General features: G+C 44.8%; 4 protein-coding genes across 6 annotated transcripts; 2 read left to right on the forward strand and 2 right to left on the reverse strand.

Moving 5' to 3' along the window:
* Positions 1 to 186: 186 nt before the first annotated feature.
* fam78ba (family with sequence similarity 78 member Ba) lies at positions 187 to 3,276 on the forward strand. The gene is made up of 3 exons (XM_060059708.1): positions 187 to 1,503; positions 1,847 to 2,126; positions 2,983 to 3,276. The coding sequence occupies exons 1-3, from the start codon at positions 1,166 to 1,168 to the stop codon at positions 3,223 to 3,225; spliced, it is 861 nt and encodes a 286-aa protein (XP_059915691.1). The 5' UTR covers positions 187 to 1,165; the 3' UTR covers positions 3,226 to 3,276.
* Positions 3,277 to 4,591: 1,315 nt separating this feature from the next.
* Positions 4,592 to 13,043, reverse strand: LOC132463484 (UDP-N-acetylglucosamine transporter-like). Of its 3 annotated transcripts, XR_009527033.1 has the most exons (9): positions 12,040 to 12,279; positions 10,219 to 10,489; positions 9,177 to 9,331; positions 8,349 to 8,471; positions 7,586 to 7,748; positions 7,041 to 7,159; positions 6,362 to 6,495; positions 5,406 to 6,105; positions 4,592 to 5,242 (listed from the first exon to the last, which is right to left on the reverse strand). XR_009527033.1 is itself a non-coding variant. In XM_060059707.1 (8 exons), the coding sequence occupies exons 2-8, from the start codon at positions 10,418 to 10,420 to the stop codon at positions 6,015 to 6,017; spliced, it is 987 nt and encodes a 328-aa protein (XP_059915690.1). In that variant the 5' UTR covers positions 10,421 to 10,489; positions 12,899 to 13,043; the 3' UTR covers positions 4,592 to 6,014. The 3 variants fall into 3 exon arrangements, 2 of the variants coding, with proteins under 2 accessions (XP_059915690.1, XP_059915689.1); XM_060059707.1 differs by lacking the exon at positions 12,040 to 12,279 and adding an exon at positions 12,899 to 13,043 and having other exon boundaries at positions 4,592 to 6,105; XM_060059706.1 differs by having other exon boundaries at positions 4,592 to 6,105.
* A 623-nt stretch (positions 13,044 to 13,666) lies between these two features.
* imp3 (IMP U3 small nucleolar ribonucleoprotein 3) lies at positions 13,667 to 20,125 on the forward strand. Its single transcript, XM_060059712.1, has 7 exons — positions 13,667 to 13,930; positions 14,251 to 14,358; positions 18,172 to 18,246; positions 18,518 to 18,597; positions 18,965 to 19,016; positions 19,097 to 19,169; positions 19,312 to 20,125. Exons 1-7 carry the CDS (start codon positions 13,794 to 13,796, stop codon positions 19,336 to 19,338), a joined length of 552 nt encoding a protein of 183 aa, XP_059915695.1. The 5' UTR covers positions 13,667 to 13,793; the 3' UTR covers positions 19,339 to 20,125.
* On the reverse strand, positions 19,689 to 24,582 carry sec22ba (SEC22 homolog B, vesicle trafficking protein a). Its single transcript, XM_060059711.1, has 5 exons — positions 24,347 to 24,582; positions 24,125 to 24,234; positions 23,857 to 24,017; positions 23,526 to 23,672; positions 19,689 to 20,728 (listed from the first exon to the last, which is right to left on the reverse strand). Exons 1-5 carry the CDS (start codon positions 24,419 to 24,421, stop codon positions 20,574 to 20,576), a joined length of 648 nt encoding a protein of 215 aa, XP_059915694.1. The 5' UTR covers positions 24,422 to 24,582; the 3' UTR covers positions 19,689 to 20,573.
* Between the last annotated feature and the right edge of the window lie 1,210 nt (positions 24,583 to 25,792).

A 25,792-nucleotide genomic window follows, 5' to 3' on the forward strand; every position in this document is an offset into this window, starting at 1 on the left:
TCACAATCTGGCAACCCTGACTGCAGGTTGCCAGCGCCTGGTTGCCAGCGCTCAAGAGGCAGGGTTGCCAGATTGGGCGGGAAATCTGGCCAAATCTGGCAACGCTGATTAGAACCGCAGATGGGCGTGCCAAGCGCCACGATGACACGCCCACTTGCACATTCTTTTTTTTTTTCGTGATGCAGAGGTCGGGTGACGCCCCTCCCTCGCGTTGCCCTGTTTCCTCAGCATCAGCACCAAGTCGACACTGAACCGCCCGGCTAACGGACCAGGGAAGGATGCATTAAGACTTGGGTCATTAGAAGCGACGATGTTGACAAGGTGAAAAACAGGATATTGATTTATTAGCACACCTCCTCGAGGCGATCTCGTGCGCTGGATAAAAGGTTTGGATATTTTCCGTACGCGCCCTCGGTGCATCCATTCACGACGCACCATTCATGCAAACCTTATGTTTCAAGAATGGACGTGTGCTGCACGGCAGACGTTAAATTCAAACCCATCCTTTGCCCGGTGTGTCCACATTATTGGCCGAGATTGCATTGATTTCTGCCACAACACCGGATCAACCGGGATGGAGCGCGCGAGCACCTCGTGGTCGTCCTGCAGCGGTTCCTCTCTTTGAGGGCATCGGGCGAATGTAGGCTAATAAACAAAAGGCATCTCGCCCTTCGTTGACGCACCTGCTGCCCCCGTCGTCTCCTGACATGACAACACGGAGCCCACAGCACAGCACGAGGATCGAGGGGCACCGACGCGCGGCGGCCGGACGAAGGGATTCGAGGCGGTGTAAAGGGGTCGTCAGGGGTCCTGCAGAACCGCCCGGGGGAGGCCGGATCGCAGTTTTTGGGGACAAGCACCAAGGGCAGTGCGGCACTCGGCACACCGAAAGGGGGAAGGAGGCTGCGGAGCTCAGTGCTACCTTCCCCCCGCTCTCAAAGCCGTTTCACTAATACATTGAATTAAAAAGATATACAAAGCTGTATATTGCTTACTTTTATACCAAAACAATCCCCCCCCCCCCCCCCCCCCCCCGCCAATCCTTTATTTCCAGGTCGAAATGTCTTGGTATTTAACGTGACCCAGCACCATTCAAACATGAGGAGACACTCGGGAGATTGAACCTGCTCTTCTCCGAGGCAAGGGTCGAATCGGAGACGAACCAATGAGCGGACTGGCTCGTGGTCCTGGGCACCTTTCTTACCTGGTTCTGCTAAGTACTTTGCTGCTCGCGAGCACCATGGGATGCCTCCAGAGCATCGCATGCAAGCCGCGCATCCGGCGGGAGAACATCGTTGTGTACGAGGTCTCCGCCTCCATCGACCAGTGTGCCACCGTCATCGAGGAGAACTCGCCCATCGTGCTCCGCTACAAGACGCCGTACTTCCGGGCCTCCGCGGGGATCGTCATGCCCCCGGTGCCCCGCAACGAGACCTGGGTGGTGGGCTGGATCCAGGCCTGCACCCAGATGGAGTTCTACAACACCTACGGGGACATTGGCATGTGAGTGTGTGAGTGTGTGAGAGAGAGAGAGAGAGAGAGAGAGAGAGATGTGTGTATGGGGGGGGGGGGGACTTCATGAAGTATCACCCACAAGTTTAGGTGAAAGTTGTAAAGATGTGTGTGTGTGTGTGTGTGTGTGTGTGTGTGTGTGTGTGTGTGTGTGTGTGTGTGTGTGTGTGTGTGTGTGTGTGTGTGTGGTGTTTGTGCGCATTTTGAGTTACACCTGTGTTTCTGAAAAGTTCCATACGCTCTGCTGCCCATCCACACACACACACACACACACACACACACACACACACACACACACACACACACACACACAAACACACACACACCCCCCCAGGTCCAGCTGGGAGCTCCCTGAGCTGCGTGAGGGCCGGGTGAAGGCCATCAGCGACTCGGACGGCGGCAGCTACCCGTGGTACGGCAACACCACGGAGACGGTGACGCTGACCGGCCCCACCTCCAAGGCCTCGCGCCTCACCGTCTGCATGAACGACAACTTCTACCCCAGCGTCACTTGGGCCGTGCCCATCAGCAACAGCAACACGCCCATGCTGACCCACATCACCCGCGACCAGAGCTTCATCACCTGGCTGGTCGCCATGAACTCCGTCACCAAGGTACGGACACACGGGAACCACCGTTGAACCAGGGGTCGGCAACCCTCACGCCCTAAAGAGCCATCTCTGGTCCCTCTCCCACCAGAATAAATCCATCGGGAGCCACAAGACCTGTTCGACCCTTAAAATGAAGATAACACAGCGTCTCACGTTTTGTGTTTAGTTATACTACATATAAAATAACCAATAACCTATAGTTGGTTGCATTTATGAAATGTGGGGGTGTAGGATATGACGTTTATTTTGGTTGACCTAATACTAAAACCAATTTATTTAGCTATTTTAGTGTCATAGGACCACTGTGATCTTCAAAATAAGAGGTGATCCCTTTGAGATAAAAAATATATAGATAAAATGTATTTATTAAAAATAAATTCCAAGCAACATGGAGCCACTGTAGAGAGGTGGAGGAGCCACATTCAGCCCCAGAGCCGCGGGTTGCTGGCCCCGGGGTTAGGCGCACTCTGTGGGGAAACTTGCTGCACGTTAAATGATTCTGTTTTGTTTTTCTTGTCTGTGCTTTACATGCATTTGCGTTGTGTTTTTGTTGTTTTTTGGTTAGAATCCTCTGTTTCTGTCTCTGGCTCTCTCACCACTCCAGAGTCACTATTTGCCCCCACTGTCTGATGGATAATGAATAAAGTTTTCAGGATCTGAACCAGAGGTGGACGCCCTCTATAGAGAAGGTGTCTGTCTCCTTATGGATCCACTCATTAAGAAGTTCAGACCGCTGAGTGTAACACGGCTGAGGCTGAAATGGCTTTAGGAAGAGAAGCCTCTTTAGTACAGAGATAAACCTGCTAGCCTCCAGGCCTCGGTTTGTAAAGGGACCTCTCCACGTCCGCCTACCCTGCAGGAGAGGATCGTGCTGCAGACGGTCCGCTGGCGCATGCGGGTGGACATCGCCGTGGACCCCGACCGGCCGCTGGGCTCACGGGCCTCCCTGGTGGGGCGGGCCCACCACGAGCAGCCCCACATCCTCAACTACCAGGAGCCCATCCCCCCCAACGCGCTGGGCCGGCCCAACGCCAACGACGCCCAGGTGCTCATGTGGAGGCCCAGGCGAGGGCCCCCCCTCGTGGTCATCCCGCCAAAATAAAAGCGCAAAATAAATAAAATAAAAGCGCAAAATAAAAGAGAGAGAGAGAGACAGCGGTCACCCTTTGGTTTTTGGTTCGTGTTTATTGGCGCATTATGACAAAAAAGAGCAGGGAAGTAGTTAATCTTGGCCCACTCAGGAGGGCCAAGAGTAGCAGCAGGCGTGTGTCCAGCCAGTCCTTCGACGTTGTATTAAGCTCTGTTTGGCTTCTGGGCCACTTCTGGTATATTCCAGCGGACGGTCTGCCCTTGGGCCAGGGGGAACCAACGTTCTGCTCCAGTGTGTGTGCCACAAAGGGAACTGCATCCCGCATCATATTGTATTTAATCGCATGAGGGAGAAAGAGAAAGAGAAGTTAAACGGTGTTGTAGCGGCGTGGAAATGGCGTTACTTCTCCTTATTTTCTTTATTTTTACAACTTGATACCTGCTGATGGGGCTTTGGATGGAGGTGAATGTGCATTGACTTGGACATCCAGCGATGGGATGAAACTCATCTCTGTGGTGTAAGAACCACCCCAGCCCCAAAACCGCCGTCAGTTGATCAATTACTCACGAATCCCAACCTGGAAGGTCAGAAAACAGTTGTCCTCTAATTTTCACGGGAAAAGTACTCCCATCTACAGTATTCAAGTAGTTATTCATTGATATCTCATTTATAAGCAAAGTTCTTATTTTGCTGCGGGTAATTTCAAAAGTCATATTCCATTGAGTACCACTTTCCATGGACACATTCAGAGCTATAAAGATAGAAACATTTTAAGTATATCCGCCGTACACTATAAGTTGAAAATCCATAAATACCATTCACAAACAGTTTGTAGAGCAGCAGCTTGGAATCAAAGGAATGGGAATCATCACCTGCTATCAAATAATTAGAAACTGGAAGTAAGGTGCGCATCAATTAAAGGCTTTTAGATTTATTGTTACTGCTTTATAAAGGTTAAGTAAGTTTACTGAATTCCTTCACCATTGATATTTCATAAGAGTTACATTCTGTGTACCTCCTGGCTCCGGTGTAAGGATATCTGTAGGAGTTACAGGTCGTGGAAGGGTGTGCTGCTACCACATTGAATAAAAGATTAAGTTATTTATGTGATTGTTTCAAAGTTCTTCATGATTCAAGTGCATGATTTGGATTGTTGCCACCAAACATCCACAAGCTAGCAACAAACGGATGAGGTGTTGGTTGATGACTACTTACTACTGTAATTGCATCAGTGCTGGATGGAAGGTTCTTGAATCCGGATTACAGCCAGAGGAAGGGGGGGGGGCTAGCTCAATGTAAAGATACTTGCGTAATGCTATATGGGGATGGTGGGGGGGGGGGGGTACATTTTGGTTTCTTTCACAAGCAGTACACTTACTTTGACCAATAATACATTTAACTATTAATGTAGAAGACAACATTTGCAGATAGAAACTGTCCATGAGAGACCTCAATTCACAGTCATTGATCATGTGTGATTAGATATGAAACGGTCCCATTTAATAATTGATTCGATTCTTTGATGGGTTAATTTCGCAGGGACAGTGTATAATGCATAGATGGCACCAGAGCTGCTACAAGCTTAATTACATCTGTAGTCCCCGGGAGGGAGGGAACAGCTCCACAAACACGCCATATCCACACTTCATTCAGTTTAGCAGGAATCGTGTCAACTAGTTGAATAAGCAAGAAGAACCAACAAAAGAAATGTCAGCCTATCACTGCCTCATGTTCTTCAAGTACCCCCCTCCCACCCCCATCTTATCCCACCCCTAGAGTCCTATGACTCAGCCTCCATCTGCCCTGCTCAGGGGAGCCCTCACCTGTCCATCATACAGTGAGACGCTTTTATCCAAAGCGTCTCACTGTATCGTGAGTGAATATGTTTTCTTAGACTGGGAGGCCTTTTTGAAAATCAAACCCTCAAACCTGGAATTATTAATGCCAAGCGATACCAGTTGACAGAAAAGGCTAAGGACTTAATTTCCAAGAGCGGGATCTTGTTTTAAACAGGATTAGGCTGAGTGACCTCTCCTTCTGTACCTGATGTCCCCATCTCAATAGTCCCTTCAGCTTCCATCTCTTGCCATGGAGGCGAGTAATGATATTCCCCGCTCTCCGGCATTCGGAGATGGCGGTTGAGGGCAGTATGTGCATGCATGTGAAAGGAGAGGATGTGATGCGCTTCTGACATTTATCAATGAATTCATTACATTTTAAGTGAGCTGCCAGCCCTGCATCAATCGACTTGTAACAGAACATATTCGACAACTTCATTTATAAAATTGCTCTCTATGCATGTCCCTGTAGGAAATACACATTACCATCGGAACCCTTACAAGTACAAGAAAAAAACACCCTAAATTCTCAACATGAATAAATGGTTTTAAATATATTAACCTATAAAAAAACATTCACATTGTAGCAACAGTTCATGGGTAGACGCTGGATTTGTTTTCCAAGTATTGAACAATGCGTGCCATGCCGTGTTTGCATGCGTGTGTGTGAAACAACAGAACAGTTCCCTTCAGTACCCAAATACAAATTACAGTTTCTTCAAGACACAATAATATTAAAAAGAGTTAATGCCATTATTACGCCCCCCTTCTTCTTCTGTGCAAGTCAGCAGTAACATTAGCCGGTCCCATTGCCATTGGGACCAGGTTATTGGAGATCGGGTCAATCTCAACGGGACACTTGATCATGGCTCTTCACCCGGTTCCACTGGGGACCAGAGGGCAGAAACTGTCCCTGATGATGAAGTAGGTGAAGGAGGCACTTGGTTCTTCTAGTATCCACACCTAGACTTTGACAGGCGAAGGGGCTGGCTTACGCTCGAGGCCGTAGAGAAAGGTGGCGGCGATGACCAGCAATGCACCGACCAGGAAGAAGCTACACAAACACACACGAGAGGGAGAAAGAAAGAAAGAAAGAAAAAAAGAAAAAAAAAGAGAAAGAGAAAGAGAAAGAGAGAGAGAGAGAGAGAGAGAGAGAGAGAGAGAGAGAGAGAGAGAGAGAGAGAGAGAGAGAGAGAGAGAGAGAGAGAGAGAGAGAGAGAGAGAGAGAGAGAGAGAGAATTGTGTGAAGTAGCAGCCTCAGGTCATTCATTCATCAGGGTATTTTCGAAGAGAACCTTGCAAGTATTTACCTGGTAGGGACAAAGTCCCCCAGCCAGAAGAAGGAGATGACTGTGGACGCGAGGATCGACAGCGACCCGGCAAATCCTTTCAGGATGTTGTCTGCGTATTTAATAACAGCAGCGACCACCAACCCGCCCACAGCCTGCAAACGCACCTCTGTTAGTTTGAAGAGATACAAGATACACAACTAACAGTCATGCCACTCTCTTACTCGTACTCACACACCCACAATGATGACACCTACCTTATATTGATTCTTAGTATCGGCAGGGTGATACTAGGGTAATAGGGTCCAGGTGGAAAAGTCCCAAAGTTGTCTTTTAAATGGGGAATGTACTGCATTAATACAGCGCGTTTCTAACCAGTGGCCACTCAAAGCGCTTTACAATATTGCCTAACAATCACCCATTCATACACACTTTCACTGCCGGGAGCAGTTGGGGTGAGGTGTCTTGACCAGGGACACCTCGACACTAAGCTAGGAGGAGCCGCGGATCCAACGAGCAACCTTCCGGCTACAAGCCAACACGCTCTACCTCCTGAGCCACATTCCTTCTTAAACATGCACACAGGCAACCGACTTCAGATACTGGGGTTTGAACACGGCACCTTTGGGCTGGGAGTTCAGTACTGGCCTGGTCATGACTACACTATCCTGCCACACAGCAAAGGAGGACTTGATCATACCTGTAAGAAGATCACCGTGTATGTGATAGTGTTGAAGCCTTGAAACATCCCATCGTCCATGAGCCTCGCTCCATCGTAGAGGATCATCCCGAAGAGGCCGAAGACAAAGCTAAACACACCTGTCAGAGCCAAGGAGCCAGCAGAGGAAGGAAAGATAGACGGAAGAGAGTGATGAGATGAAGTTTATGGCATTGTAATTTTTTATTTTATTTTTTTCACGAAATAAGCCCAAATAAACCTTAGTGGCTTATTGCTTAATGGCTTGACAGGAGAGTAATCCATCTGTTACAATATATATATACAAATATATGTTTATAATCTAACTGTCCCAATGAGTAATACCTCTGTAATTGTATTTGTTAAAGAAAGGGTATCCAATAAAGTGAACTGAAACTGAAGGATTTACCTAATCACCTTGATCACCTTGTTCCACTCTCACACACACACACACACACACACACACACACACACACACACACACACACACACACACACACACACACACACACACACACACACACACACACACACACACACACGCTCACCTAGCTGTATGTTGCGCAACCACACGCTCTGTTTGGTGTGCTTCAGTATTTTCTCGAAGTAGACGCCAGCGAAGCCGCTGGACACACAGGCAATGAGCACCGCGAGCACGCCCACAAACTGGGAGCCCGCCGACAGCTTCTCCGCCGGGGAATCGGTAGGCCACTGTCAATCAACATTAGCGTGTTGGGACATGTCAAACATGGAAAGACGTGCTGGTCTTGGCAGACAACATTGTTTAATGTCTTAACGTAAGCCAGTAAGCCAATACTTGTTGTGTGTTGTGACTATTTTGTTTTGAATACTGAAGTTAAAATGGCAACTGTTAAAATGTCATTGAAACCGCCTTCAACTTAGAGACTGGACGTTTCAATACATTGCTAAATATGACTAATTACGAGGGAGCGTGTCTATGTTCCCCGGGTCCTATGTTCCCCGACCCGGGGAACATAGGGATTACCCCAATTACGACATCATTAAAACATAATTTAAAGATAATAGATTGTTCTAATTGGAATTAGCCTTAATTACCATCTGTCAATTTTATTTTATTTTTCTTTATTTAACCAGATGAAGTCCCATTGAGATATTGAAATCTCTTTTTACAAGGGAGCCCTGGATTACCATCTTTAATTCTCCTTATCAATCCTCCGACCAATCACCTACTGGCCTTTTTCCGCTCAAGGCCCTCTTTGGCATCCAGCTAGCATTGAGAACTAAGATGGCCGCTGGGAAAAGAGGGCCGCAGTACTCTGTGGTCGGTACCTGCACTAGGGCCACGCCCGCCATCAGGATGACCAGGGACAGCCACTGGTAGAGGCCCAGTCTCCTGCCCAGCATAGACACAGAGAACAGCGCCGTGGTGAGGATCTTCAGCTGGTAGGTTACCTGGTGGTTACCACACACACACACACACACACACACACACACACACACACACACACACACACACACACACACACACACACACACACACACACACACACACACACACACCAGTGATACATGCTTAGGCTTCAGATGCCTCGCAGGAGTTGCGGTATCTTGTTGCAGTCAGTGCCTCTTCGATTGGTACCCTCCCCCTCCCCCTCCCCCAAAGGAGGTAATTTATCATCTGAAGGCGCACGGCAACTCGCCCTATTATAATCAACGTTTTTTAGACTTTTTCGTTGCAGTGGCATTCTAACATGTGACGTGTTCCCTCGCCAACGTGGTCACCTGATAAACTGGTTAGTGCTGTAGTTGGAGGAACGCAAGGATCTAGGAAGGGACAGGACAGTGTAGTTTATGTTTTTTCTCTTACTGTCGACCCACTTTTGCTTAAATAGATTGATAGTCACAAGTCACAGAGTCGTCCTGTTGCTATGGCTCGGAGGAATCCACCCAAAATATGCATTCCCTCATATTCCATAACAGGGTTAGGCAGCAAGCCAAGCAGAGGACCTGCGGCGGCCGCTTGCGTGGGACTGATTCACTCATTTCAATGCAATGCAAATAACACCAGGTTGCTATTTACACATGGGCGGCTAAAACCTATTGTACGCCGTCCTCGAAAGACCGGCATGCACAGCGACGCTCACACACACCGACTACCTGGTAGGTGGCGGCATCCAGGTTGGACAGGGCCACGTACAGCAGGTTGTTCTGCAGCGTGTAGATCCCTGCAGGGACGGCCAGCTTCAGCGTGTCCAGCGGCTTGTGGACAATCTCCTCCTTCAGCAGCTGCTGGAAGCCCCGGAGGCTGAAGTCTAGCGGTCAGGACGTGGACGGGTTAAGACGCGCTCCATAAACCCCCCCAGGATGTTTGCATGCACACCCTAGTCCGGGTCAGCTGGATTAGACGTGCATCTGTTCAACTTTACTGCAGACATTATGCGATCAAACAATCAAACGGGGCCTCTCCTGGCTTCACTGAAACATCCGCGACCGATATAGTTAATCAGAATCCCTTTGTTGTGGCGATGCCCCGGAATGTAAACAGCCCTACGCCCAGCCATTACAAACTCTGTATGGACGCACAATGATTCCCAAAGACCTGAGTAAAGTAAGAAATGTGCTGAATAACTATTGTGAACATTGTTGACCGGCTTCCTCACACTAAATGCCCTTAGGCAGAATCGGTACAGGGAGCTGATTGACCAATGATAACACGGGTTTGAGTCAAGCCAGGAGTCCTCCCCTCACTGGTTCACAGGCATATGGATACTCAATGTTGATTGGTCAAATACGGCAGCAGCGGTCCATTACTTCAGTATAGCAGACTGCTTCTATGATAATAGATAGTTGCAATGGACGCTTTGGACATTTATTCCAGTAATAAAATCCTTTTTAAATCCAGAAGATAAAATTGTTGTTGTCGTTATATTTTTGGTCAAATATTGATTTCTTTAGAAGCTAGCCATGTAATAAGGAGATTATATACAGCCAATCATAATGGCCGGCGGGGTGTTTCAGGAACATTCCACCTCGGTCAACTTTATTTTGCGACAGTGCATTAGTGTCAAGGTTATTCTAGTGTCGCATCTTCACTGGTTTTTACTTCCATTATCTTATCTTGTCTGTTTTGTTGCCCATAACAACAGCGCGGGGAGAGGGCCAGACCTCCCCGTCCCCTGACCTCCGGCCCCTGACTCACTGTGCTCCTTGAGGACCAGCAGGCAGCAGACCAGGATCTTCAGTGCCTCGGCACACACCACGGCCGAGGAGCTCAGGTAGCGCGGGCCGGCCCCCGGCAGGGTGCGGGAGTAGCGCATGATGAGCACCAGCGAGGTGGTCTGCACCACCAGCACGCCCAGCGACAGGTACTTTATCCTGGAGGACTGAGACGCGGACGTCATGGTGCCCGCGGAGGCGCTGGAGGAACGGGAGGACGAAGGCTCCTTGGAGTCCGGGGGGATGAGGTGTTCCTACGGGTTGATGAGGGAGCGAGAGTGAGGGGTTAAAGGAAGTATACAAAAGTTAGTCGGAAGAAAAAGACTCAGGAAAGGATGGCCTTTCCTGACACAGCCTTGTTGGCCCTCTCCGCATCATTACATTCCTCTTGTCAAAGGGAGGCCTTGAGCTAAATTGACCACCTGCAAGACATCTGTAGTGCACAGAAGGGCTTTGATCACGGACCCTCAACCCAGAAATATTTCTCCGGGGGCTGTCCTCAGGCACAAATGCCGCTTTTCCACTGCATGGTAATAAGATTCAAATAATAAGATTCAAATTCTGAGGTAATTCACCAGAGCAAGCCGTGAGAGAATGACAAGGGTAAGAGAATAGAGTAGTAAAACCTGAATGTTTGGCGTCGGTCTATGCAGGACATTGCTCTCATCAGTTACGATTATGATATGATATTACGGTTTATAGTCACACACACAAGCACATACACACATGCAAATTGTACGCATGCATCAATAAAAGCTATACTCATTTTGCCTTCCTTATCTCGTGACAGAAGGCAGTTTCTCAACGCTACTATTTATACACGCTCAGTGGCGGCTATTTTCTTTATCACCTCACCTCCTGGTCTCCTGACTCGCCGTTAACACAATCACCCCGCCCCAAAAATCAACAGGCACGGCAAACACAGACACTAACGGCAAGAGCCTTCACTAGCGTCAAGAACCACAGTGAGCAGCTTGCCTGAGTGCATTAATGCATGTTTCCTGGAGACACCTTAGACACCTCTTGCCCCAACTACAAAATAACTATCCAAAATGTAATTTGAATTTTTTGTGTTGACTGACTGAGGTTCAAAGTTGACGTGGCCATCTCATACAGAAGGAACCTATGACGTGCCCCAGAGTAAAGGCTGCGACACAAGGCGTGGATGTGCTGCGAGGGGAGCCGGCAGACATGGCAGTGAAAGGAGAGGTGTGGTGCGGAGCACACACACACTGGGACCCTTATGCTCCGCGGACCACTGGGCAGGGCTGCACAAGCAAAGTCAAAATGACTAAATGCTAACACTATCCACACAGAAAGAAATTGCCCTGTCGATGTAGTTACATTTACAGGAAGATTTTTTCACTCTACTGAAGTTAGTTATTTAATTTTATTCTCAATGAGGATTTTGAGAAAAAATATACTATAGCCTACTTATTTCTGATTGAATACAGAATCTCTTTATAAGCATTTGAAATGTAAGTAATGAATATTAATGTCTGCATAGAAACGGCATTCCATTGACATATAGTCCTATCTCTGTCAATGTAGTAGGCTATTCATTCACACTTTTTCTGCAACTACCAGCGCTGTATTAACCACAAACTTCTCTTATAACACGCTTAGCAGGACTTTTGTGCGTCGCTTCAATCACAAGTTACTAATTAACCTTGCCCAGTATCGCATGGATCAGGTAAGCGAGCGCTACTAATGGCCTGTCCTCGCTACTTGTTTACAAATTGTTGTTTATGTAAGGTAAACAACAAATTCCAACACAGGTATAGACACACCGCTGAGTCCATACCTTGCTGCTGCTGCTGCTGCTGCTGTTAGTGGTTTCATTACAGCAGACTTCCAATGAGCTATCTGTTTCCATATCTACTTTAGACATGTTGGTCCTAGCCTTGCTTGCATGGGAAACCGCCAGTGATCTTCTTAGTTATCGCAGCGCTTTTCCTCCAACTACAGCACTAACCAGTTTATCTGGTGGCCATGTTGGCGAGGAACCACGTCACATGTTAGAATGCCACAGCAAAGAAAAAGTGGGAAATGCTTTGATTATAATAGGGGGCGTTGCCGTGCGCCTTCAGATGATAAATTACCTCCTTAGGGGAGGGAGGAGGGGGAGGGGGAGGGTACCAATCGAAGAGGCACTGACTGCAACAAGAACCGCAACTTCTGCGAGGCATCTGAAGCCTAAGCATGTATCACTGTTATGTCTACCTGTGTGTGTGTGTGTGTGTGTGTGTGTGTGTGTGTGTGTGTGTGTGTGTGTGTGTGTGTGTGTGTGTGTGTGTGTGTGTGTGAGGGGGGGGGGGGGGGAGGGGGGGGGGGATGCGTTACTATCTTTCCTTCATTGGTTCTACAGTGGCTGACTTGTAAGTCATGCATGCCATCTAGATTTCCTGATGCAGAATCAGGAAATCTAGATCATAATATGCTAATCTTTTTAAATAGAAGCAAATATATGTTGTGGCTACTTGTATGCACTAAATGTAGGTATAGAAATGGGAGGTAGAATACAAACAATAGGAACTGGCTTCACATACAAATAAATTAGAAACGAACAATCTTTCTTGCAAAAAAAACCCGTCATTAATAATAATATTTTTTTCGAAATTATCCATGATCTTAAAAATATAATTGGGAAATAATAATCTTACCCTTCCGAACTTTTGGATCTGAGTTGAGGACCTTAAAGTTTTATCATAGCTCCGTGTATTTATCACGTCCGTTTCTCTTGGTGACTTGCGGGAAGAAAAAGTGTATTGCGGGAAGAAAAAGTGTATTGCATGGAGGCCACGTCTTACTAACTATTTTACTCTAGAAGTCATCTTGGTAGAAAACATAGATTTGGCGCCACCCGGTGGAAAATGGGGATGCATTCATTACAAATAGTATTTGTAATGGATGCAAATACCCCATTTTTTGCAAATAGCCCATTTTCCACCGGGTGGCATGTTGGGTATTTGTCAAATACCCAACATCTCCGTATTAATAGCTTCTCAAGAGGTATTTGGCAAGAGGTATTTGGCTTACTAAATTTAAATAATAATAATATAAATATATCTATATATATCGATATATTTATTACGTTACACGTGAACCTCCTAAGATGGTGCAATTTGATTGGATTGCTGTCTCAGAATATTGGGCAATATCCCATGATTGAGTTCTCAAACTCGGGATATTGTAATATATAAAATGTGTAAACGGTCGTCCGTCACGCTTATAAAAACAAATAAACCGCTAATAAAAACAAATAATAGCCTTCTTGTCCTTCGGTCTCGGGGGCTATTCCCCACTATTCGCTTCGCCTTCGGCGAAAAATAGTTTAATATAAATAATTATATATATATATCATTCCGAGTGGTTACCAACACAACATGTATAGTATTTACAGGACGCTAGAGGGCGCTGTAGCACTGGTGACCTGATAAAGGAAACACGTCCCCTTTCGAGGAAGAACAGCACATGTGTTTCCTTCCCTTGCTCGCATCGCAGCACCACCCCTCAATCACAAATATATCTTAGTCTCTGGTAAACTGAACGGTCAAAATGGTTCGGAAATTGAAATTTCACGAGGAGAAGCTTTTGAAAAAGGTGGACTTTATCAACTGGGAAGTGGACAACAACTTGCATGAGGTCAAAGTGCTTCGGAAGTATCACATCGAGAAGAGAGAGGATTACACAAAGTAGGCAACCTACTCATCTGTGTTCATTATATCATTATCAAAAATGATCATCCATCTATTGTTAAATTTAGTGATATAGATTAACAAATGCGAATTACTTAATCAGCACGTAACATGTAAACCTCACAGTGCTATAATTCTCGCCAAACTTACTCCTACATCTGCATCTCACAGTGCCACCTAACGGCAGACATGTGTCAGGTATAACATGTTTCAGGTATAACGATCAGTGTCAGGTGTAACTAACACTAGACTTGTGTCAGGTATAACATGTGTCCGGTACAACTAACCGCACACTTGTCCCATTCCCCATGTGTCAGGTACAACAAGCTCAGCCGAAACATCCGAGATCTGGCCCAGAAGGTCCGTGACGTTGATGAGAAGGACGGCTTCAGAGCTCAGTGCACAGCCCAGCTCCTGGAGAAACTGTAAGTGCTGCACAGCGTGTTGCTTAGAAGATACAGTCCTGCCGCCAGCCACGAGGACGTGGCCATTCCCTCCATGGAGTGCCCTGTTCGTGAAAATCAAATGCTTATCTGATTGTGTTTAATGGCAGTAAACTCGCCAATATTAAATGCATTCAGATAAGACTCATATTTTAACGAATAGGGCACACTCTGCAGGAATAGCGCCTGAATGTTTGTGATGCTAGGCTCCCTTAGTCGCTTGGACACAACCCTGCATTGGTGCCTTCGCTTCATGACGAAACACAATCAATGGGATTCAAGTGGAGGGAAATCAGGGCCGATATTACCTGCATTTATTTAATCAATCCACACATGTAAATATAGTTTGCTGCATGAAAGCATAAACTATACAATTCTAATTTAAGATCTGCGAATAGTAAATACTTTTACATCGATCTATATTAATGCACATTGTTGTTTCTTTCAACTGTGAGACCTTTTTGTTGTGAGTTGCGGATCTGCTTTCGCACATTTCTCATCTAGTGGATACAACCTGCTATTGAGACGCATCATTTTGGGATATTTTTACGGGACTACAGAGAAATATATCCACAAACCAGACACCAGAGGGGTTTTCCACAAAGCCGGTTTTATCACATAACCGATTAAATTAACCCAGGGTTTTCCGTTCCAAAATGAACACGGTATGTTAGTTACTATAGAAACATAATATGCTCTGAAACAAACCTGGTCGGAGCAGGTTTTGCGCAGGTTAAGTTTGGGGCATAACCCGGTTTTGGGTATTTTAACCCGTGTTCACCGCAGATTTTATGTGTTCACAATGGCATGCCCTTTTGATGAGAGGTGAAATCGGAGCACAAATTATTCGTGCAATCCACCAGGAGCGATTAATAAGACCACGGCTCGACATCTTGGCATATCCGGATGACTTTTTGCTGGAGAGATATAGATTCTCGCGCAAATCTTTAATATATTTAAATAGCCTTCTCCAGCCTTAGGCCTAAAAAAAAAAAAAGTTTGGTTCCTGTTGGTTGTCAGTTGAGGTCATGGGTAGGTAGGGAATTTTTTTTATTTTTTTATTTTATTTTTTCCAGCGGCAGCGAATGATAGGTAGGTTGTTTTCATTCAAAAACGAGAAAATTCGCTCATCCTTGTACAGAATGAAGAGGTGCTGTACCAAAACCTAATTATAGTTTGCATCAAAAAAAAAAAAAAGCTTTTATAAAGCTCATAAAATAATTTGGGTCGCACATAAATTGACAGGGTCGGTCGGAAACCGGAACCAAACAATTTTTTTTTTAGGCCTTACATAGCCAACACTACCAATCGAGGACCTGGCCTCAGTTCACTCCAGACTATTTGCGTAGCCCTCCGTTTTTTGCAAATGGTAGTTTTATCTATAATGTTGGAGATGCTGAGCACATCTCAGTCCTTTCAGATGACCCATCCACATCCGGACCAAGATTTTCATCGGCCTCCTATCATACAAAGAGCAATATTGGCTGAGTTTGCTGAGAGGCGCTTACAACAGAAAGTATTAAAGTCCTAACGGACTTACATCCACTGGAGAATGTTCGATCGTAGTCGGCGGCTCCATTACAAGCACTAATCCATCTTGATCTGTGAAGTTGGTGAATTGTCACTTTTAGGTTTTCTACCCAGTTACCAAAAAAAACACATTTGGAACATTTGCGCTGCGGCACGCACACGGTTTGCATGTGTTACTTCGAAGACAAACAAAATCTAAAATACAAGAAAAACTGAAAAACCTCCATTCAACCAGTGGGGTACCCTCACATGGCCTCCAGGTACCCCCTTCCATACCAGGGCACCCTGAAGTCTATTGCCAGCCCCTCCACCGGGGTCAAGACAATTTGGGGGCCAGATCCCGTCTGCCGACTGTCTGTCTTTTTATGATTTGGCTTAAAAAAAGGGCATATTTAAATGCAGGAGTGACAAATATGGTATGACAATTTAAATGTTGGACTGACAAAATATACCAATATGATGGTGGGAAAAGCTTAAGTTTGTATGATCCGCTGACCACTTGGGAGCCATCGGAGTACAAGTTTTTTTTTTAGAAGAAAAGGGTTATGTGGTAGGAACATTAAGAATGCTTAACTTGGATATTGATGGATTCATGGCTCAAAAATTAAGGATCATGCTTTTGACATCTTGCGCATTCACGTAGTCAGTGATCCGCTGCCAGGCTTTGGTTCCATGGGTTGCAGAGGCTTTAGCGTTCCCTTTTCTTGTGATAATGTCCTTCTCCTCGTCATAGCTCTCCAGGAGAACCTGGAGTTCCATTTCATTGAAATAAGCGGCCCGTTTCGCCATTTCGACCAGGCTTTCCATGATCCATACATCACGTCTTTATAGGTTTGGCGTGGACGCGCACAACCCTGTGTTAACCAACCCTGTGTTGATTGAACTAATGCATAACCCGTGCGGTGGAACTGACAGCTCTGGTTTAGTTGGCACAGGGTCAATCAACCTAGAGTTCAGCGTTAACTCTGTTTGTTAAACCTCCGTTCGTGGAATACCCCACTAGTTAATTATAGCCAATCAGAACATAGGTTTGCGATATCCAATCAGCAGAACTATGATATTGTGTTTAATATTTCTTGTTAAATTTCTTATGTACACTGCAATTATTTATATTGACATTGATATGTTGAATATATTACATTTTAATTTACCTTATTGTTCACTTTTTGCTTGAAAAGAATCATAAATGTATCTTTATCTTGCATGGGCTGAATCAATTTTTGAAATGTTCCATATAATCATCCAGGCGGGACATATTAAACCACATAAATGTATTAATTTGAGCTGTCTTTTTACTACATAAAGATTTATATTTACAGTAATGCATGTCTCCGAAATACTTGGAAACATTGCATTTGCATTTTTTTCACAGGCAGACAGGAAAAAAAACGATTGTTTTTTTCAGGTTCTGAAATATTTTATTATTTCAGAACCACGCCCAACCCATAAGGTTGGTTTTTTACAATGTTTAGAAATGTAAATATGTACTCTCAATAACGATGTATCAAAAATAGCTCTGTTCCTCCTTATTGAGTAATGTTTCATTTTACTAGTGTATATCCTCATTCACCCCTCTAGTCACACAATGTTATATTTAACCATTTTAGAAGCCTTTTCTCTATAAAACAGTGTTGAATGAAATGCCATTAAGGGAACAAAATTAACTATTAATAGGCTGTTTGAGAATAGCATGATGCTATTTTTTTCCACTAACTGTCTAACATTAGCCTTATCTATTACCTGTTAATGTTCCCTAAAACCGACTCATTTAGTGGGGATAATCCAGTTACATGCATTAATGCAGATGTGCTGATAATATACAATCCGAGTATTTAACAATTTACCTTTTTAAAAGTGCATCATAAATGGTCTCTTGTGCTGCAACTCGTATTGGTTGCTAAATCCATGGCTCTGGCTGATTTGATATTGAAAACATATGTTCTGATTGGCTATAAGAAACCTGGATTGTTGGATACAATTATGTATTTCTTTTGTCTGTGGTCATCAAATTGGTGCCAAAAAGATAACATGTACTCCATAAATGCTGTCATGTCCATTCAGCATTATGACTAAGGGGTCTCTGCGTTTTATTGATTAACTCCATTTGAGTATTTGAAGGTTAATCCCAATTCGGTTACTGATCGTACAGCTAACATTAACTGGAAAGGGGGAACTTGGAAGAAATTCCTGTTTTTTAAGTACTTCTGGTCTAAATCTAAACTTTGAACAAACATTGTTTTGAATATTTGTATTTATTTATTTCAGATACTGTATAGGTTTGATTCCTACCAAACTGAGTCTGGCCCTCACGGAGAAGGTGACCGCATCTTCATTCTGCAGGTAATACAGGAGCATCGTTGTTAGGGTTTCAGAAACACAGATGGGGCTGAACCTGGGAAATGTTGGGGAAACAAATCTAGTTGAACTCCAACCCGTCAATGTCGCCTCCACACTGAAACCAGTTTGTTGCCAAGTCGCAGTTCTCCAGTTGAATGATGATGTGTCTCAGTCCTTACTCTACAACTGCCGTTCAAAAAAGTGCATGTGCCTGTATCCTGAGCTTTGACGGTCCAATCCTGCGGTGGTTGATGTTGAATGCCTCCCTCCTCAGGAGAAGACTGCCCAGCATCATGGTGAACCTGCGCATGGCCCAGAACCTCAAGAATGCCATCACCTTCATCGAGCAGGGACGTATCCTTTGCTTGTGAACCAATGGCTATTTATTTTTTTGGGAGCTATGCCTGTGCCTTTGTTAGCAGTTTCTTGAAATTGTAAAATGAGTTTGCATCTAAAGGAGTCAGTCAGCTATTGTACTCCAAACGGTTCAGTAGCAGACAGAAGCACGCAAGTTAATTTACAATAAATAAATGGATCTATTGATACATATCACCCTTTGTAATGGCCGCCTTACAGATGCACTATGTACAACTTGGTGGCGTCTGGAAAGCTTTCTTGTAACCTTCGGTTGTACACACTAAATTCAATGTGTCAATCTGCAACCTCAACACTAGATGCCAAAATATCTTTTTTAGTCAAGGGTCCTTGACCGCATGTCTAGATATACGTGTTGGACCAGAGATCATCACAGATCCAGCTTTCCTCATTACAAGGTCTGTAATTTAAAAACTACATTTGACCCAATTGTTTTGACCCATCATAATCCCAGTATAATGGATTTATTGCTTTTCAGGAACATGGAAGACTTTGTGACATGGGTTGATTCTTCTAAGATTAAGCAGCATGTCATGAATTACAACGACGAGGTTCGATTCTGTTTTGTTTCAAGTGGTTCATTTCAATATCTACTGCATGTACAGATATGTGTGCCATCAGTTTCACACTGATGTGTCGTGTGTTTGCAGTAAATGTCGGTTAATAGTTGTCCCTCTGTCTTTCTTTTTTCAGAGGGATGACTTTGACCTTGTGGTATAGAGTCCCCATGCTGAGGATCACCCATCACTACCATGAACAAAAGACCCAGAGCGCTATTGGTCTGGAGAGGGAATGGTGAACACGCCTTGCCCGGAAAACTTGTTTAAGCTAGCGCTTTCTTCAAATTCAAGGACTACTCCCTCCCTCCACTCATGTAAAGAGCATCAAGAACAGGAATGAGAGGCGCCTGGATGTTCGTTTATTCATGCTCAAGGAACATTAGAGATGGCCTAATGCTGAATGGACTGCTCCAAACATGTCGGCCTACACCATCTCCTTAGTGGCTTCTAGGCGCCCAAATCTATGTTGATGTGAAATGCCTTCCCGCTACTCAACGTTATGTGACATCGTTTTGTACTTTTCGAAATGGCAAAAATTGTTCTTGCTTTTGTAACTGTGCATTTATGTAAAACACGTTTTAGTTTTGCTGACTTAAATGCAATGCGTAACAAAAAAAAAACAGGATTTGGTCACATTTTATATAATTCTACAATTATTTTGTAAACTTAAGTCGTCAGTGTCCTCATATTTAGAAAGTCCATTGCATATAATTGTTTTTTAAACCAATAAAACGGGCTACATTGAAATCTGAATAACCCGGCTTGTGTTAGGCCTATCTCTCAAGCTGTCCAGAGGACTGTTGTCTTCATGGAGGGACTTTTCAAATTCCAATAACCGCCACAAATGTGGCTATTTTCCAAAAGGTTATTTTATGCTTTGTTGAAATTCAGCTTGGCTGCGATGGATGTTTTGTTGAAATTAAATTATACCGTCAATATTGTAACAATCGTTGCTGATGATGAATGGGGTTGGATCTATAACTGGTCGGGTGAATCTATTGCCAGAATCTATAATCAATCTTGAGATTAGCAGGTAGCCAAGATGGTTAATATTCACGGGTTAGCCCCTTCACACCCTGCTGCTCTAACCCAGTAGTAGGGTTAGAGGGTTGGTGTACATGTGGAACATGTAAACATATCTACCAGGGTTTCCACGGATAGAGGGTACCTTTCTTACAACTCGGCACACATGACTTTCACATCATTAACGAGTTAGAGCAGTAGTTCATGTAAACATACTATAACTGACAACTCTTCAAATATCGCCCCATACAGGATCTTGTCTTGCTGTAAAAGAGGTATAGCCGTAAATAGTAAAGGAAAACACATGTAACTGGTGGCCTTCGAAAGGCGAGATGGTAGATGGGTCCACTCCTTAGTCCTTTGTATGGTTCATCAGAGCCACCAGAAACGCACGTATATGATGAGTGTGATGAGGAACAAGGCCCCGGCAGCCACTTTAGCATATGTGGACCTGGTGTTCAGGTACTTGGCATCGCTTCTATACTTCTTGGAGAGGCTGGTCAGATTGCTGGCTTTAGTGTCCAGGGCTGGAAGAAAATATGAAATTTAAGCATCTTAGCGACAAGGAATAAATTAACCATTTGTGTTCAATACTTTTGAAAAAGGTTATATTTAACAGATTGAGGATAAACCCATGTATCTTCATATATGAGATTTCTACCCATATTTTGGTTAGGAAACATTGAAAGTAATACAGGGCTAGAGCTGGGTTATCTACTGGTCAAGCTGCTGGTCAGCTAGAGTCCACAAGTAAAATGCTGTTCATCCTCACCGTTGGGACGACAGATCACTGTTCTGAAGATTAAGACTTTAGCAATCAGAATCTGGTTTAATCTGGAAAAGGTCCAGTACATAATATATAATCTTACCATGGAGGCTTCAAGTTTGTATGTAAGGGATGTGTGGTTGTGTCTCACTAGCTGGGCAAGCATGCAAGGCCAATTGAGAGGCTATTGGCAAACACTGAAGGTCTGCGATAAAAAAACCTCTGCTATAAAAAAATGTATTTGGCCTCCCTCCACTCTGTTCATATACATTTTAAAAAAGGGCCTCCAAGCATACTGCCCTCTCACATCTGGAACCCCATACCAACAGATTGACATCACATCTCTCCTTTCATTTGCCAACACCGCCATAACCAGATTATTGGTTATTCAAAAATGCATGCAGTGTGGTAATTTAAAGGTCCCATGACATGCTATTTTATGTATTCTTTAATATAGGTATTAGTGGGCAACTAACACAGTATTCAAAGACGTTCCCTAAATTCAGCCGTGGTGCAGAGTTACAGCCACTCCGAGCCAGTCGCACATTGAGCTTCCCCCAAATGCGCTGTTTCGGTGGGCGTGTCAAGGAGGAGGGTGGGGGTGTGGCCCTGAGCAGCTTGCAGCCACCATGCGCTCTGTTTACAGTGGATGTATCGCAATGGCGAGCCGCACACAGCCTTTGGCCGTGTTCTGTAAATATTCTAGAACACACGGGTCCTGGAGCTCTATATCTAAATATTATCATATAGCCTACACAGATATCTATATCATATAATATATATTATCACGGCCAAAAGCTGTGTGAGCCGATATTATGAATCTCAAACGACCGCGTTGGGTTCTCCGACGTTCCTGGTTCTTCAACGTCCACATCAATGTGAATACACACACTGTAACGCAAGTGTTTCTTGTCGGTTCTTTGACGTGTCTTGTATTTCCACAACGAGACTGTCGTGGGGGTTATCTGAGCCATGGTTGAGAAGGAATTGGGGGAAAGGAACTTTGATTTGACTCGCTGAAGTACATGAACTGCGACATGCCGCCGGTTGCCGCGAGGCACCATCGCCCGGCAGCGGGCAGCCGGCCGCAGGCAGCGCGCGGTTCAGTCGACTTCAGGTTGATGTGAAAGTGCAGAGACGTCGCAGAACCCGACAAAGTCTTTTGTGATTCATAATATCGTCTGGAGGCGCACACAATATGTTATATGATATAGATATCTATGTATATGATATTATTTAGATATAGAGCTCCAGGACTGTAACGCAAGTGACTCGAGACACGAGACTCGTATTGGGGGTTATCTCAGCCAAGGTTGAGAATGAATTGGGGGGAAGGAACTTTGGCTTTGACTCCCTCAAGAACATGAACCACGACATGGAGGAGAAAGGGATTGTTGGCGGCGAATGTCTCCCGCTTGAGCCCCGCTGAGGGACCACCGCCGGAGGCGGAGGTGCATAAGCGCTGCCCGGCAAAGATCCCTTTCTCCTCCTTGTCGTGGTTCATGTTCTTGAGGGAGTCAAAGCCAAAGTTCCTTCCCCCCCAATTCATTCTCAACCTTGGCTGAGATAACCCCCAATACGAGTCTCGTGTCTCGAGTCACTTGCGTTACAGTCCTGGAGCTCTATATCTAAATAATTTCATATAATACATAGATATCTATATCATATAACATATTGTGTGCGCCTCCAGACGATATTATGAATCACAAACGACTTTGTCGGGTTCTGCGACGTCTCTGGTTCTTCCACTTTCACATCAACCTGAAGTCGACTGAACCGCGCGCTGCCTGCGGCCGGCTGCCCGCTGCCGGGCGATGGTGCCTCGCGGCAACCGGCGGCATGTCGCAGTTCATGTACTTCAGCGAGTCAAACCAAAGTTCCTTTCCCCCAATTCCTTCTCAACCATGGCTTAGATAACCCCCACGACAGTCTCGTTGTGGAAATACAAGACACGTCAAAGAACCGACAAGAAACACTTGCGTTACAGTGTGTGTATTCACACACACACGTGGCGCTCGCACGGTCGAGTCTCATTGGCGGGCCAACGTCTCTGGGCGGGCCAGGCAGAGTAAGGGGAGGAGCTGAGATTCCTCATGACGTCATGAGCACAGATTTCCAAATCAGCGCGCTTGAGCCTCCGTTTTTTCAAAGGCGAGCAGAACAGCTAGTGCTCGTTTTACACCAAACGCAAGTTTTAGCCACTGGGGGACCATAGGCAGGCTAGGGGAACTCATATTTATGTTAGAAAACCTCATAAATTGAGATTTTCATGTCATGGGACCTTTAAACAGCAATACTGTGGACATTTTATAACTTGCAAAGTTTGGTCCTGTTATGTATTTTTCTTCCTGTCTTCTTTCCATCAACCACCTATCTAAATCTTGGATCATATGTATGTTGATTATGTGCATCGTCTATTTTTAGAAAGATACATTCAAATCTTAAAACATGGTACAGTGAAAGTGTGGTTATTATGTATCAGCAACATTTGCTTCTAAGAATAATCTAAATGACTATAAGGGAGAACATCAATTGATAAGTTAACTAAGTGTACTTGCCAGAGAGAGCTTCTCCGCGTTGCAGAACCTCCTCAATGTTAGCCACCATAATTCTCTGGACGTCCTGTAGCTCTGTGTTGATGCTGCCAAAATTCCTCCTGGTCCTGCTGTCAATGTAGGACTTCTTCATCTTCTGAATGTACGTGTCTAGTTTAGTGGACACATGTTGAAAACGTCAGTCAATTACAACAAATAATCAAAATCAGATAATGTTTTCTTGACAGGAAAGCTTGATTGTACTGTAGAAGATGAGCACCTTGAGGGACCAGATCTGGGCAATGATAAGCTGCTCATGATTGACGCTAGACGTGTAAAACGTTTTTTTAATTACCAAATTCAATGAAGGAATATGGTCTGGTTACTGTGGGCACTTTCCTGCCGTAGTTGTCATAGAACTCAGTTTGAAGGTCCTCCAGGAACCCAAAGGCCATCTTCTTGGGGTAAACAGCCTCACAGAGGGTCAGGTAGCACACGCCATGTTCTATCAAATAGCTGGAAAAAGGTTTTGTTTACATTATTGTTGTCAAAAGACATCCGTAATGTTGCCATGTGAAAGGGGGGCTGTTTAAACGCATGTATAACCCTTTCTGTGCACTCACTGAAAAGACACGTCACCGGCCTCCAGAGTACACCTGTCAGGGCTCTGCTCGTTCAGTTTTCGGAACAGTTGTTTGGCTTGGTTCTGATATTTCTGCAGGTCTCTTCCTGGCTGATGGGGCAAGGTTTGGGACAGAACAGCGGTTTACTTGCTCATTCCACAGAATGGACGTTTTCCGACAACATGACCATATGAGATGGTGGTGAAGGTACTCCATCCTTACCTGTTCGTTCTCCTGCATGGAGGCGGCCAGCGGCAGGCCGTCTGCCACACGGGCGATCATCGTGAATAAAACCATTTCAACGGATAACCTTGGTTTGTTTTTTTGCAACAATTAGTCGAATCCTGGGTCAACAAGTATAGGGTGAAAATCCCCGGTGTTAGCTGTCAAGTTTGATGATACAGGAACAAAAAAGTTGACCGGAAATGTGGCGTGTGTCGACCAAGTGGCTCCGTGCAGGAACTAATGTCGACAAATTAAGAGATATAAGGTTACTAAGTTCGTTTAAAAAACGCTGTCACTCAAATAATGTTGTAAACAATCATGTGATCAGCAATATATAGGCCTATTCATGAATAAAAAATGTATTTGCATAAAACAAAACATACACTATTTTCATTATTAACAATGATTTGATGCCTTTAACCCTAGGTGCAATGTACCAGGCTCCATAGTGACCCAGGGGGGGTGTACCGTACAGGACAGGCTCCATGTTATGAAACCATGGGGGGTGTACCGTACAGGAGATTACGGTGCAACCCCAAAGGCCGGCATATTCCTTAAAAGATTTGGAGGACCGGTAGCCTACTCGATTTTAACCCCCTTTCTCCCCGTTGTTTTTCAACGTTTTCCAAATGTTTTTCGGTAAAAATAATAATTAATAAATTACAATTTAAGCTACAGCATGAATATTATAATATTATAAAAACTACAATTCATAAGAGAAACACAAGAAACGTCACCTGAGATTTTAGTGCATGGCATGTAAGTGTTGGAGGAAATAACATGACTTATAGCCTAAGTCTTAATTTTATCTAAGGTATCACTGCACCATGGAGTTAAGTAGTGAATCTCTGACAACTTTTATTTAGTTAGTTATTGATGTAGGATTACTAGGATCAATAAGGTTGAATCACGACGGGTTTAATCTGCTGAACCTGACGGTGTTAGCTAGTCAGCTGAGTAGCCTACTGCATGTCTGATGCTATAGCTAGTATAAATAAGGTTGCTTTTAATTATACCCCTGTAAAGGCTGTTGGATTACATATATGAATACAAATTATTCCACACAAAAAATATAAGCCAGAGCTTTCAAATGGTACACACAGACAGTGTCATTATTTTTTTCATAATGTAAGCTTCTGTCCAGCCCTTCCCCAAGTTGGCAGCAATTCGGCCCTGTGTGGGGAAACTCATTGACCTACATGCTATTCAATGTCTTGTCTGATTATTTTCGCTCTCCTGCTGGTGGTGGCTGCTGGTGCTCTAGCTGGTGGCGGTGGTTGCTGGTGGCGGTGGCTGGTGGCTTGAGCTGGCAAACACTGCTGTTGCAGGTTGTTGCTGCTAGAGGCGATTGCTGCTTGAGCTGGTTGCCGTGGTAAAGGATGGTGCTGTCGACTTCTGCAGCTAGTGGTGGCGGCTTGTGCTGGCGCGGCTGTTGGTGGTGGC

This window comes from Gadus macrocephalus, chromosome 8, assembly GCF_031168955.1.
Source record: "Gadus macrocephalus chromosome 8, ASM3116895v1".
Taxonomy (NCBI): Eukaryota; Metazoa; Chordata; class Actinopteri; order Gadiformes; family Gadidae; genus Gadus; species Gadus macrocephalus.

Bases quoted from the DNA above. Each gene is read 5' to 3' on its own strand.
- sec22ba (XM_060059711.1), bottom strand. From the start codon at position 24,421: ATGGTTTTATTCACGATGATCGCCCGTGTGGCAGACGGCCTGCCGCTG. The intron at 24,018-24,124 runs GTGAGTGCACAG...ACCTTTTTCCAG, and splicing joins GCCGGTGACGTGTCTTTTCA to CTATTTGATAGAACATGGCG. The intron at 23,673-23,856 runs GTAATTAAAAAA...CCACTAAACTAG, and splicing joins ATATTCCTTCATTGAATTTG to ACACGTACATTCAGAAGATG.
- LOC132463484 (XM_060059706.1), bottom strand. From the start codon at position 12,126: ATGTCTAAAGTAGATATGGAAACAGATAGCTCATTGGAAGTCTGCTGT. The intron at 10,490-12,039 runs GTATGGACTCAG...ATCAACCCGTAG, and splicing joins GCAGCAGCAGCAGCAGCAAG to GAACACCTCATCCCCCCGGA. The intron at 6,496-7,040 runs GTATGATCAAGT...GTGCGTTTGCAG, and splicing joins ACACGGTGATCTTCTTACAG to GCTGTGGGCGGGTTGGTGGT.
- imp3 (XM_060059712.1), top strand. From the start codon at position 13,794: ATGGTTCGGAAATTGAAATTTCACGAGGAGAAGCTTTTGAAAAAGGTG. The intron at 18,247-18,517 runs GTAATACAGGAG...CTCCCTCCTCAG, and splicing joins ACCGCATCTTCATTCTGCAG to GAGAAGACTGCCCAGCATCA. The intron at 19,170-19,311 runs GTTCGATTCTGT...TTCTTTTTTCAG, and splicing joins TCATGAATTACAACGACGAG to AGGGATGACTTTGACCTTGT.
- fam78ba (XM_060059708.1), top strand. From the start codon at position 1,166: ATGAGCGGACTGGCTCGTGGTCCTGGGCACCTTTCTTACCTGGTTCTG. The intron at 1,504-1,846 runs GTGAGTGTGTGA...ACACCCCCCCAG, and splicing joins ACCTACGGGGACATTGGCAT to GTCCAGCTGGGAGCTCCCTG. The intron at 2,127-2,982 runs GTACGGACACAC...CCTACCCTGCAG, and splicing joins CCATGAACTCCGTCACCAAG to GAGAGGATCGTGCTGCAGAC.